The sequence below is a fragment of the Rattus norvegicus genome, chromosome 10 (genome assembly GCF_021556685.1).
Source record: "Rattus norvegicus strain SHRSP/BbbUtx chromosome 10, alternate assembly SHRSP_T2T, whole genome shotgun sequence".
Taxonomy (NCBI): Eukaryota; Metazoa; Chordata; class Mammalia; order Rodentia; family Muridae; genus Rattus; species Rattus norvegicus.
In genome coordinates, this window is record NC_141543.1 from 69,444,020 (window position 1) to 69,457,109 (window position 13,090).

General features: G+C 40.8%; 1 protein-coding gene across 7 annotated transcripts in view; it reads right to left on the minus strand.

Moving 5' to 3' along the window:
- Nlk (nemo like kinase) overlaps positions 1-13,090 on the minus strand; it is a 123,689-nt gene that overhangs the window by 52,303 nt on the left and 58,296 nt on the right. For 4 of the 7 annotated variants that reach the window (NM_001191924.3, XM_087573692.1, XM_087573691.1 and 1 more), the window contains 1 exon segment: positions 4,155-4,284. The exons of the other annotated variants lie outside the window; for them this stretch is intronic. In NM_001191924.3, coding sequence (NP_001178853.1) covers positions 4,155-4,284 — 130 coding nt within the window. 7 annotated transcript variants of the gene reach the window in all.

Here is a 13,090-nt window from a genome sequence, read left to right on the forward strand (position 1 = left end):
ACCTTACACAAACTGAATAAAAGCTGTATATTCTTCTGTGTACAGCTCTTAAGGAATTTTTTAAAATTGGAGTTTCAAATTGGGTAGGGTGGTATCCGCCTTTAATCCCAGCACTGGGGAGGCAGAGACAGATGGATCTGAGTTCAAGGTTAGCCTGGTTCAGAAAGAGTTCCAGGAAACAAAACAAAACAAACACATACACCCCAACCTACTCCCCCAAAACGAAAAAATTATACTTTCATTTATTTATTTGGTGTTTATCTGAGAAGAGTAAATGCATGTCAATGGCATGTGTGGGGTCAGGGGTCAACTTATGGGAATCAATCCTCTCCCATCATGTGGGTCCTAGGGACTGAAGTCAGGCTGTGAGGATTCACAGCAGGCTGAGCCTCCTTGTTGCTGATCTGGTTTCCTTTATTCACATATGCCTGTGAGATTTACTCGTGTTGCTAAGTGGATCAGCTGTTCATTCGTTTCACTGCTGTAGGATATGCCTTTGTATGAAAAGAATGTTTCATCGGGTACTGATTTTCAATTTCCAGTATTGTAAGTTAAGATGTCAGGTCTATTCTTGCATGAGTCTTTTGCTAGATGTATCTGTCTGTCTGTCTGTCTGTCTTATAAAGGAAGTTAGGATAATATATTTAGCTTTAGTAGTGACTGCTCATCTCAAAATCAAGGATACTTTCCTGTTAATTCACTGTAAAGGTTGTGTTATTTAACTTTTTCACAGTTAAGTCTATGAAACTGTGTTTACTCTTTTCAATCAGTTTATATGTATTGTGTAAAAGAGAAACCTATGAATCTATGAATCTGATCTTCCCAGTTTGTTGTCCGGCACTACTGTCTGTGTGGACAGCATGGACTGTCCTGCACTGAAACACTGAAGCAGGTGACCACAGGCAGGCCTCCCACAACACCGTATCACACTACTTATCAGACTAAGAAAGTCATTAAATTACCTGAAGGGAGAGGCAGGCTCCAAAGCTAATGGAGCCTAGGCACATATATACAATAGATGTTTACCAAATTAGGGAAAAAGGAGTTTGGAGTCAGACAAGATTTTTCACTCTGATCACTGAAATAACTTCGGTAACTCTAAGTCTTTGGTTTCTCTGTAAAGAGGAATTAAAAGTTCTATTTTGAAAAACTTTTATGAAGTAAATGAATTAGTTTACACGTGCCTCTAGCATACTTCCTGACGCACATCAACCGTATGCATTAAATAGTTGGTTTTACCTTCTTCAAAAATGACAGTCTTGGGGCTGAAGAGTTGGCTCAGTGGTTAAGAGCACTGACTGCTCTTCCAGAGGTCCTGAGTTCAATTCCCAGCACCCACATGGTGGCTCATAAGTATCTGTACTGAGATCAGATGCTGTCTTTTGGTGTCTGAAGACAGCTGCAGAACTCATATACATAAAATAAATAAATCTTTTTAAAAAATGACAGTCTTTTAAATTTGTTTGTCTGTCTGTCTGAGACAGGGCCTCACTACCCAGCAATGGCTGGTCTAGAGATAGTAGACCAGGTTGGCCTTGAATTCAACAGAGATTTACCTGCCTCTGCCTCCTGAGTACTGAAATGAAAGGTGCGTTCTATACCCAGCTCTTGGATCCTCCATGTGACCCTGCTACTGCATTTCCCCTCAGGACCAATGGTGGCTTAGCTACATCAAATACCAGCTGCCTCTTAAGAAGACTGGCACTCTAGATATACCAAGTTATGTTGGTCCTGTGATGCTTTGGAGATGGATCTGAAGCAACAGAGAAGCTGGGTTACATATAAGTAAGCCAGTGCTATCTCGCCATCTTCATGTCCATACCCCACTTCAAATATTCCTACAGAAATCACAGGCACTTTTCTGATAGAGCTCAGGAGCTTCAAAAAGTGTTTGTGTCTACTTGTCTGTACTATGTAAAATTTCAATTTCTACCACATTCAAAGACTATTATTTCTGCTTTTATCATGACCATTTTTGCAAACAAGAAAACTTAAACCTTCCCCAAAGGCATGTCACTAGAAACTACCAAGAGCCACAGGGTACACCCAGCTCTGCTCTCGGCTGCCTCTTGCAAGTTCCATCAGAACTGGCTGAACTGGTGCGGCCTTCTCAAGTCTGCTTCTTTTCTTGCACTACTCACTTTGGCGCTTGACATCTCTAGACTAATGACTTTATAGACGTGGGTTGTGAGCAAAGACAAACAGAAGCTTGTGATATCACAGTTGTTTTTTCTTAAAAAGCCAGATCTTCAGTAAGTGAACTTCTGAAGCCTCCTTTGAAATAAATGTTTCTTTATCATAGATACTGTACAGCAGGAAAGGGATACTGTACAGCAGGAAAGGGATACTGTACAGCAGAAAGGGATATTGTACAGCAGGTCTGCACTCTGACACTGGGGTGGTCCTAGGGTAAGTTAGGAAATAAGGAACTTAGGGAGCATTAAACATCATTCTAACTTACACTTCCAAAATCTAGGAATCTTGATTTATAAAGTTAAAACCAGCAACTTAAATGTTATTTTGAAACTTACTCAATTATACACCAGTGCTAAAGCAGTTTGGGGGGACAAAAGGAAGTATTTCCCCAGTGCTGGGAATCGGACTCAGGGCCTTGCACATATGGAAGTGCTCTACCATGAGTTATAGACTCCTATCTAGTCCAGCAACACTTTTTGAAAAATATTTTTTAAATGTAATTCATGTCTATAATTCTAGCCCTCAGATGTTGAGGCAGGAGGACCGTCATAAGTGTGAGGCCAGCCTATGCTAGAGTGAGACTCTATCTTGAAAGAAAGAAGGAAAGAGAGGAGGAGGGGAGAGGAGGGGTTTCATGGATACTCAGCAAGTCAAAACATGTCAAGCCAAGCAGCTAGTTTTAGTTTAACCAAATAAGCTTAAGCACATTTCTTTCTTAAGGTGAGAATGGGATTTTGGCTGATGTTAAGGTTTCTGTGTAATCAAGTACACGGACTCACAAGAAATCTTTTTTGATAGAGTTTTAATTACAACAATTAAAATAGTTAAGTACCATGTGAAGAGTGAGGCAGTTCTTTTCACAGGAAAACAAAACAGTTCAACACTAACAAATCCCAAGTAAACTCTCCCTGAATCTGCACGTAACTCAGGTCAGCTGAGATGAGGTCTTCCAAAGCACAATAAGCCTCTTTCCCTCTGAGTCTCCGTATCGCTACACAGCCGTAAACAGACTAGCTCCATCTTATCCTTCAGGACTGTCCTGTCTTCAGATGAGAAATAGCTTTTCCTACATCCTAACCTAAACATTAAAGGATAAAAACAAAAACACTTAAAATCAAGGGACAATGATTCCTTAACTTATTCATATAAAATTATGCTTTTATTTTTGTGCTGAATATTGGAATTATTCCTCAACTAAATATCAACATTTGTTTTGTTTCATTTAATCTTAATTTGTTAGTTTATACATCTGTAACCCACTTAAATCTGTTCATGGTTCATTCACAGAAAGAGTCTAATTTGTTCAGTCCTGGCTATGGTTTCTTTCTAACCTATTTCCCCTACAAATATGTTCCTTTCTGGGGGGTGGGGGTGTAAATTTAGTAGCTTAAATTCTTGGAATCAAAAAGACATCCCAAGGCAGGTGTGGGGAGCACTCGGAGGCAGAAGTAGGGGGATCTCTAGGAATCTGAGTTCCAGGACAGCCAGAACTACATAAAGCAACTCTATCTCAAAACCAAAAACAACAACAGAGTACGCCCAGCAACTCCAAGCCGGCCTGGAAGTTAACACATGTGATGTTTTCTAGTCTGGGCTCTAATTATGTGTAAATCATAATTGTGGAGTGTAATTAATTTTTAAAACCTTCAAGTCAAATTTTGCAATAGTGGACTCTGAGGTGAAGAATGTACTGTGAAGCTGTAGACTATTGATCTCAATAGTGAAAACGTAAGACTCCTGAGAGATATAAGGAGAAACTATAAAAAAAAAAGGACAACAAGAAAAGGAACATTACTTAGAATCTGTTGTGACCCCAGCAGCAAAGACATGCTGCTGCTTTTCAGAGCTTGGCATAAACTACAGCTGAATCCCATCCCCCCCAAACTCACTGCTGTTCTTAACTAAGTCAGTCAGGTAGGTCTAGAAAACAGTTTCCCCCAAACACCAATTTCACTTACATTATCATGTTTAAAAAAACACAACATCTTCAATTCCCGGAAGACTCTTTTGCAAGAGACCAGATTCTGGAAGACGTTGGGCATCTTTTTGAGTGCTACTCTCTTTCCATCTCTTGGATCTGTTACTGACCTAAAGAAGCAATATTTGGGGGGGAAAGGAAGGGAAAAAGAGAAATCAATTCTAAACCTTAGTCTCCAATGTTTCAGAGATCATGACAAATATTTTGTATCTTAAACCGCTCAATATCACATCCACATAATAATGCTGTTCAGGCTTCAGTGTGCAAGACGACAAGAGTCCATACAAAAGAGAATGTCTAGCCACCCAATTCATCTATCATGTTCTTAAAGGAAACCTTATCTGAAGCCAAACTCGGTGACACTGGCTTGCAATCCTAGCATTTAATATGAGGCTGAGGCAGGAGTTTGAGGGAGACCCTACCTCAAAGAGCTCATAAATTCTCTTTCCCTTCTCTGCCCTCCCTCCCTCCCTCCCTCCCTCCTTCCCTCCCTCCCTCCTTCCCTCACACACATATCTACCAATCCTCTAAAGGATCACTTAATCCACCTGAGGTCGGAATATCATTAGTAAAGCTGTTTTGAAGACTGGGGAAAGCAACAGCATAGGACAACATGGTCAAATAAAAATCCTGTCACATTTTATTTTCAGAACCATTTTCAACATTGAAGAGATATTCGAATACAGTTTACGTAAATTGATCTCTCATGCAGATGGATACAGGTGTAGCTACTACACTGGTGTTCTCTTCCTCTGAGGTCTCAATGTTAGCTTGGGGACCCTCTGGGTCTGCAATGGGAAGGCTCTTTGCTTCCAAGCTCTTGTTGCATGATTCATGGTTACAGCCTCCTTGACAGCTCAGCATTCCCTTTCACCTCAGTCTTCTAACCTCCTGCATCACCAAGTTCCCGCACTGTATATTTCCTCATTTTTGAAACAGTTCCGTGAAATTCCTGACTATCCAATCCATATAGATTAAACCAAACGCTTTAAGTCATTAACTGGCCACTTGGCAACAGATATGCATGAGCCATGGCTACTGTCTGGCCCCGCTCACCCAGTTGATCACTTTTAGTTCTTGCTCTCATCACCTCTCTTAGACTAAGGTCATTTAAAACGGAGACCCATGTGCCATCTGGTCCTTTATCCAAGTTACTAATTAAAAAAATCTTAAAGAATAGGACTGAGAGCTGCTCTGAGCAGGGGATACAGCACTGGAAACCATATATGGGACTCACAGCCAATCATAATCTTAGGTACAGTTATCTGATTAATCATCCATTCAATTAACTATAACCACTCAACTTTCTTATCCTGGTTATATAAAAATCAAACCACCATCAAATTCTGCCTTCCTGAAAAGGAAGCATCTCTGTTATCTGAGTCTCACACCTAAGTCCTTCCTCTTAGTGACCCTACTAAGTGTTGGTGAGACTTTCAAGGATGCAGACTAGTATTTGTAAACAAGAGCACTGCTCGATTCTGATGACTGAAAATTTGGTAAAACAAGAATTATCCCTTTTTAGTTTCTTTTTTCTAAACAGCGTCTCATGATATAGGCCAGCCTGGCAGTGATCCTCCTGCCTCAGTCCCCTAAGTGCTGGGATGACTGGTATGCACTATGCAAAAGCTGTTTTAGACTTTTAGTCCTGGAGCTCAAACCCAGAGTTCTGTGCATACCAAACAGGGGCTCTTCCACCAAGCTATATCTCTCGCCTGAGTTTCCAATAGCTTGAAGTATACATAGCTAAATTAGTCCAGGAATTGAGATCAGAGATTGTTGCACAAGAGCTAAAAGAACAAAATCTACACTACCACTTAAAAAAATCCACATAAAGTCTGAAAGTCAAGTGGAAGAGCCCAAGTGTAAGTTACAGGCGGACTAGTAACTGAAGGCCCCTTTCCCTGCTTTAATATAGTTCCTCTATCCAGCACAAGATGAAAATGGCAATAAAGTAGGAGGGAAGAAAATGTTGGATCAAACTTTGTATTTGCATCTGTCCAGGCTCCTTTAGGCTAGAACAGTTACTTATGCCTTTGTGCTGTTGTCACTTGTGAGAATACAGGTCAGCCACTTTGCAAATTGTCCCTCAATGTGTTTTTTTCTGGTGTTTTCTCATTAGAGTCAGATTGTACACTGTTGACAAAGCCTTCCTTTGGGAGACACCATATGAGGAGGCGTGAGGCAATGCTTCCAGGCACTGCACAGAGGGGTCTCCCAGGCAAAGCTCCTACTCCTCATCAGACACTGATTTTCCACATGCAATGATAATTTTTACCTAAGTCAATTGTTATTATGATGGTTGCCAAGTAGTACTTTGATAGTTTTAGGATCTTTAGCAGCCCAGCTCAGTAAATACTAGTTTAGAAATGGATAACAAGGGCTTCATATAGTTTTTCCTGGCCCGACTTGCTCTACTAGTAGTCATCCTGTTGTGGTAAGTAAGCTGCTCTCCAGTGAATCCACAGTGTAAACACATAGGCTCAAGGTCACTACTTATGTAAGTTTTAAGGTAAAGTTCACACAGCAGCAGCATTTCTCTTTGTTATTCATGAAGAAGTCAGCCAAGCCTGTGGCTGGTAACAATTTAACTCTGACCAATGTGAATGGCAGTGCAGGATTCATGCCATGTTGAGTTTGTTCTCTTAACTTGAGGTAGCAGAAGCTTCCCTTCAGAAGAAACAATACAGCAAAGCACAGGCAACTGTGGAACAGAACTGGGGAAGATCAGCACAGGGACTCCTTTATTTGACTCCTTTATTTCAAAGAGCTTGCTGCAACTTAGCTTTTCTGCGTGGCAATGCCCTGGCTCCTCCAGCTGCGCCTGTTAATGAGGCTCCACAGCTATAGGGATAACAGACACTTATGGCACCTGTTTTATTTTGGGGAAAAGGGAGCCATTTTTAGAACTATAATTCACAAAGTAGTCAGTTATTTTCCATGCTAAATACTAGAGGTCACAAGTGGTGCACTCGGTTGACTTCCTAAAAGCACTCCTGCTATATTAACACGAAGAACTTCCTAAGTTTTAAATCAGTATTTGATGCATTTATTCACTCATTTCTTCCTTCTCGCCCTCTCTCCTTCCTTTTGCTTAGCCTGGGGTCACTTTGAAATAAGATACTCTTAATCCAAGGAACCTGGACATTGCCATACAACTGCTTCAATCACAGACAAATGCAAAAGCTGGAAGGAACCAAGATATCTACCCTGGAGATATGTTTCTGGGTACCTTGAATTTGCTAAGTAGTCGGGGGTGACCTAGAACTCCTGATCCTCTGCCCTCTGAGTACAGGTGTATGGCATCAACCTGGCTTATGTGGTACTGAGGAATTGAACTCATGGCCTTGTGCATGCTGGGCAAGAACTCTATCAATGGAGCTATATCGCAAATCCAATACTTGATCTTAAGAGTACCATGATAGCCGGTTGTGGTGGCGCACACCGGTAGGATTTGCTGAAGGAGGCAGAGGCAGGAGGATCACGAGTTCGAGGCCAGCCTGGGCTACACATTAAAAAAAAAAAAAAGAGTACTATGATAAAAACTAGAAGGCTGCAAGAAAGAACCATCCTTTGCATCTGCCCAAATCCTATCAATCCTTCCCTGCACTTAGGGCACAGTTCAACTGTTTTTTAGGATATCAGAGGAACCCACAAGCCCATTTTAAGAGTTTGTCAAAAGAGTACAACCACAATGCAGGAGGCTTTTTAAATCCAAGGTGGTCACTTTGAAATAAAGTACTCTTACTCCAGGGAATCTGGACATTGTCACACATCTGCTTCAGTCACAGACAAAACCAAAAGCTAGAAGGAACCAGGATGAAGCTCATCCCCGGAGATGTTTTCCTGGACACCAAATGCCTATTCCAACATTGTTAAGGCAGTGAACACAGTTAAAACTGCTGCTTAAAATACCACTAAACCGGTTGGCAGGGATCCCCAAGAAACTTGTTCCTCATTCATTTTTATGTGAAAACCTTTTTTTATCTAGCACTCTTATTCTTTCTGATACAGGTTTTTACCCACTCATATCAAATAATTTATAATTAAAACACTTCAACTTGGATCAACAGAACAAAGTCCTTCTAATTCTACTCATGCTACACTGTCATTGCCAATTGGCTAGGTTTTGCTCCCTACACAATTAGTCTGTCAACCGCACCAACACAGCTTACATTCCCCCAACAGAATCTCTTTACATAACTCTAAACATTTAGATCACTGCTTTCACATTCATTTTGAAATTTATTTAGGGATTATTTTTACATATAGCTGGACTAAGTCAACTTGAGAAAATAGGCATCTATGAGGCAAAATTTGAAAAATCTAGAATGTGTGTTTTATTCTAGTATTTGTTATATGCTCAATGACACAAGAAGCATAAGAAGTCAAGATTTATTCTTACATCCCACTGTACTTCTTATCAGAATTTCAACAGGTGAGCTTGTACACTGTGATAATGTACAGAGCTCTGTTAGTGTGAGGACTAAGCCCTTCTCAGCTTCCTGCCCATCTCAACAACAAAAAAGGCTTCATGTTTTCCTTACTTAGAGTATTGAAATCTGAGTTAGCTATTATATACCTAAGAAAACAACCTCTTTCCTGTTATTAAAAGACAAGTAATGATCACCTAAATTATCAATTTATACTACAAGGGAAAGGTCTTTTATGATGTCTAAGCCAAGGCAGTGAAAATGTTCATCCCTTACCACATCTTCCAGATATTATTGATTAGAAAAAGCAGACATCTACCTTTAAATGAAAGAGTTCAAAGTGAACTAAAATATCCTGTCACTCTGTGTTTAAGTAAATGGCACTGGGCTGCTCTGATCTATAGTGAAACACCCAAGAGTACTGATAAGGGATGGGCAACTCATCCTGTCTGACTGTTGTAATATATTCAGATATGTTTACTAGTAAGACCTTACAAAACATAAGGCAAACAAGACAAACCACACCATGTGTGGAAGTCGGAGGACAGCTTGCAGGAGTCAGTTCTTTCCTTCCACTGTGTGTCTCTGGGTCTCAAACCCAGGTCTTCAGGCCTGACACAATAGCGTTTACCTGCTGGTCTGTCTAGCTGGCCTAGCACCTTACTTTTTCAACACTTCTTTAGTCCCCAATCAATAATGCTAAATAAGTTAAACTATAACTAAGAACAATTTTACATTAATTCCTGTGGTCTGAAGAATATTTGATTGTTTTTAAGATCATAAATTAGTTCCATCCCTATTGCATATGTTTATATGCAGTCACTGTCAAATGTCTTTGTGAGGAGTCTGTCACGTCTAAGAAGTTTTCATGGCCTGTTAGTCACTGTCCTCTCTTAGAAACAGACCTATGAATATTACATGGGCAGGAAACCAGTTGCAACGAGGGGAAGGTTTCTGGCAAAGCCACCGTGGAAAATAATTCATATCTTTAGCGTGCATTTCAACACCTGTGGGCAAGACAGAGGTCACAATAGGCCATTAAAATCAAGAGTGTGTCACATAAAAACACACTTGCTTTTAATCCCTTGGATGGCTTCCTAAAGCTAGGTATTTAATAATACTTTGGAATAAAAAATACAAACAAAGAAAAAGACAAAACCATTAAAAGATTTGGGCAATTCTTGTACATTAGGCTTATAAAGGCAGAAAGTATTACACACAAAAAGTAGCATTACCGTGGTAGATTCACAGTGGGTTGGGGATGTACCTCACTAGAAGAGTGCAGCACAGCACAAAACAACAGACAAACTCATTTCAAAATAAAAAGTAAGAAAAAACTAGGGCTATATATAGCTAAGTAGTAGACAACTTTCCTGGGATGTATGAGGCCCTAGGCTCAAGCTCTAGAACCATTAAAAGTATATAAAGAAAGAACAGTATCAGGGAAAACATATTCTCCATACAAAGAATAGTCATCAAGCAATAAGTTACATGGTATAATTTTGGCATCAGTATAGACAATAAAACGAACATATGACTTACAAAAGGGTCCTTAATCCTTGTCTACCAGGATGGTAGCAGTGGTCTACCTACAGCCCTATCACTGGAGGTGGAAGCAAGAACAAGAGTTCAAAGCCAGCATCAGCTGCACAATCAGCTGATACAGCCTGAGATTTCACGAGGTGTCTTAAACAACAACAAAATCAGACAAGCACCATGGTTCATACCTGATTTCCCATCACTTAGGAGGCTGAGGCATCAGGACTTCAGTGCCGGGCCAGCCAGGGCCACTGTACACGGCTCTCTAGGATCGGGAAACAGGGAGGCCAGGCCAGTTACGAAGTTACTATCTCCTGACATCAAGGCTGTCCAGCTTCGCGCTCTATAATGTTAAGGCTAACTCTGCACTTTACACTTTGTCCACTGGCTCAGGCTTCCAAGAGGGAGGCTTTAGGAGAGCCTGCGAGAACGAAGAAACTTGTTCCTTCCAATTTGGCTTCCTATCTGTTTTGTTCTGTAATGGCATCCAGCACCACCTTTCACTCTGGGCATTGGTGGCTTCTGATAGCAGCAGTTAAGTCCAGTGTACAGGTTCTGGTTCTTCTATAACTAACTACATTGTGTCTTCCATCCCGACACCAACACTAACAAATTCCCCTCAAATTTCCCCACTGCTTGGGTTTATAAATTTTAACACACCTAAGTTCTTCCCTGCATTGTCCTAGGTGGAAGGCGGACACTCCTGTGGTATCTTAGTGTTCTCTTCTCGCCTGTTTAATTACCTAGTTGACAACTTTATAACTAATTAGCACTTGTTCACGTTAAACTCTGTTCAAATACCTGGTCGTTCCTTCTCCTGACTGGCCCCTGGCACATGTACTAGTATCTGAAGATATTGATGGAAGTTCCAAGTATCTCCAGCCTTAATTCCTACCTGCATAGATGGGCTGTGTAGGAATTTACAGAGCTTAAACGATTTCCTTATCTATTTCTATGTCAGGCTTGGAGCATGTGCCTTTACTCGCTTAGTCCCCTTGCTGACCCTCATCGTCTATGGCATTATCTACTAAAGATGAGTCTCCCCGCTGACAGTACATAATAAAAAGCAATGGACATGCACACTAAAACACATATGTAAATGCCCATAGCAAACTTTGTACCATCCTTAAAAGTGAAAATAATTTAAATACCCACAAACAATAGAACAAATAAAACCACTGAACATTCATACGAAAAATACTCTACACTCATTAAAAGAAGTACTGCTACAGGCAACAATATAAATCACAATTTTAAAAAAAGGAACTGTACTGTAAAGCTTCATTTCCATAATATTAAAAACATGAGAAAAGCTGAACTTTAATGCTCAGTGATATATATTTGGGAAACATAAACATAAGAAAGGAAGGGCATCACTCACAGATCACTGTAACTTAAGTTACTGAAATAGACCTGAGCCTACTTACTGTCCTCATTAGATGGGAGAGGAGATAATGAATTCCAGCTGCAGGCTTGGTTTGGTTTGAACAGGCTGTCAGCCCAAACTGACTCTTAGCATACGAAAGGTGTGGCTCTCCCCATCTCCCCGAAGCTGAGATTACAGGTGTGCCAGTAGTGGGCTTGCACGTGCAGTAACCCTAAAAGCTCATTTGCTTAGTGCCCACTTGATGGGGAAATACTTCTAGCACCATGCCCGTGTGTGTATGTAATTAATTCTGGGTAAAATGGATTAGCTTTTAAATTGTAAACAATTGTTAGCTAGATGGAGTTTCTGGTTGCGCTATCTAAGTAGAACTGACATGTCCAGGTTAGTTTCCCTGTTTAGCTGTCACACAGGAAAATGCCTAGGGCAGAAATGCCGACCTAGGGTCTCCAGGTACTAGTGCTGGTTTGTCAAGCAGAGTTGACTTCCTTTTTCCTGCAAGTAGCATCATCAGTGCCTTCGGAATCCAGATGAAGTCATCAGATCCCCTGGAACCTGTCCTGTGGGGTCTATGGATTGAACCAAGGCCCTACAGAAGTGTAACCAGTGCTCTTAACCACTGAGCCATCTCATCTCCCCAGCCCCCAAACTTTTAAACCTAAATATCAATAAAGTCTTGTTCTCTTGGAAAAAACAAAACAAAACAAAAACGCAAGGAAGGGGTTATCACAAAAAGTTAGGGTGGTGGGTACTCTGGAGGGAGGGGGTGGTAGGAGAACACAGCGTGTTCTGGTGCTGGAAAGTTTCACCTGCGTGGGTGGCTACAGAAGTCTGCACTTACTATAAACCATCAAAGCCCAGCCCGACGTGTGCTTCTGTACATGTGTTACTACGTAACTAAAAAATAAACTTTCTGAAACAAGATTTAACTATGCAGTTCTGGCTAGCCTGAAACCTACACAGATCAATCAGGCTGACCTTGAACTTAGAAACCATCAGCCTCTGCCTCCCTAGTGCTGGGATTAATGGTTTGTGCCAGCACACCTGGTCTAGTTTTAAATTTTTAAAAAGGACTTATTCAACTTTATATTTATGAATGTTTTTTCCTGTATGTGTGTGTGTGTGTGTGTGTGTGTGTGTGTGTGTATGTATGTATGTATGTATGTATGTATGTATGTATGTCATGTGCATGCCTGGTGTCCACAGAAGCCAAAAAAGAGTGCTGGGCCCCCTGGAGTTTGTAAGTTGCCACATAGGTATGAGGAATCAAACTTGGGCACTTACAAGAGGACCACTTACTTGTTAGGCCATTTCCCTTGCCTTACCCCCACCCTTTTTTTGAGATAGAATCTCACGATGTCATACTGGCTGGTCTGGAAAACTCACCATGTAGATAGATTAGGCTAGCATAGAATGCACAGAGCCACCTGCCTCTGCCTTCCAAGTGCTGAGATTATAGGCCTGTGCCACCACTTGACTAAAAAGCTCTTGGAACAAACTGCAAAGTTCAATTTCATAGCAAAACCAAACCAAACCAAAACAACAACAAAAAGCATTTTA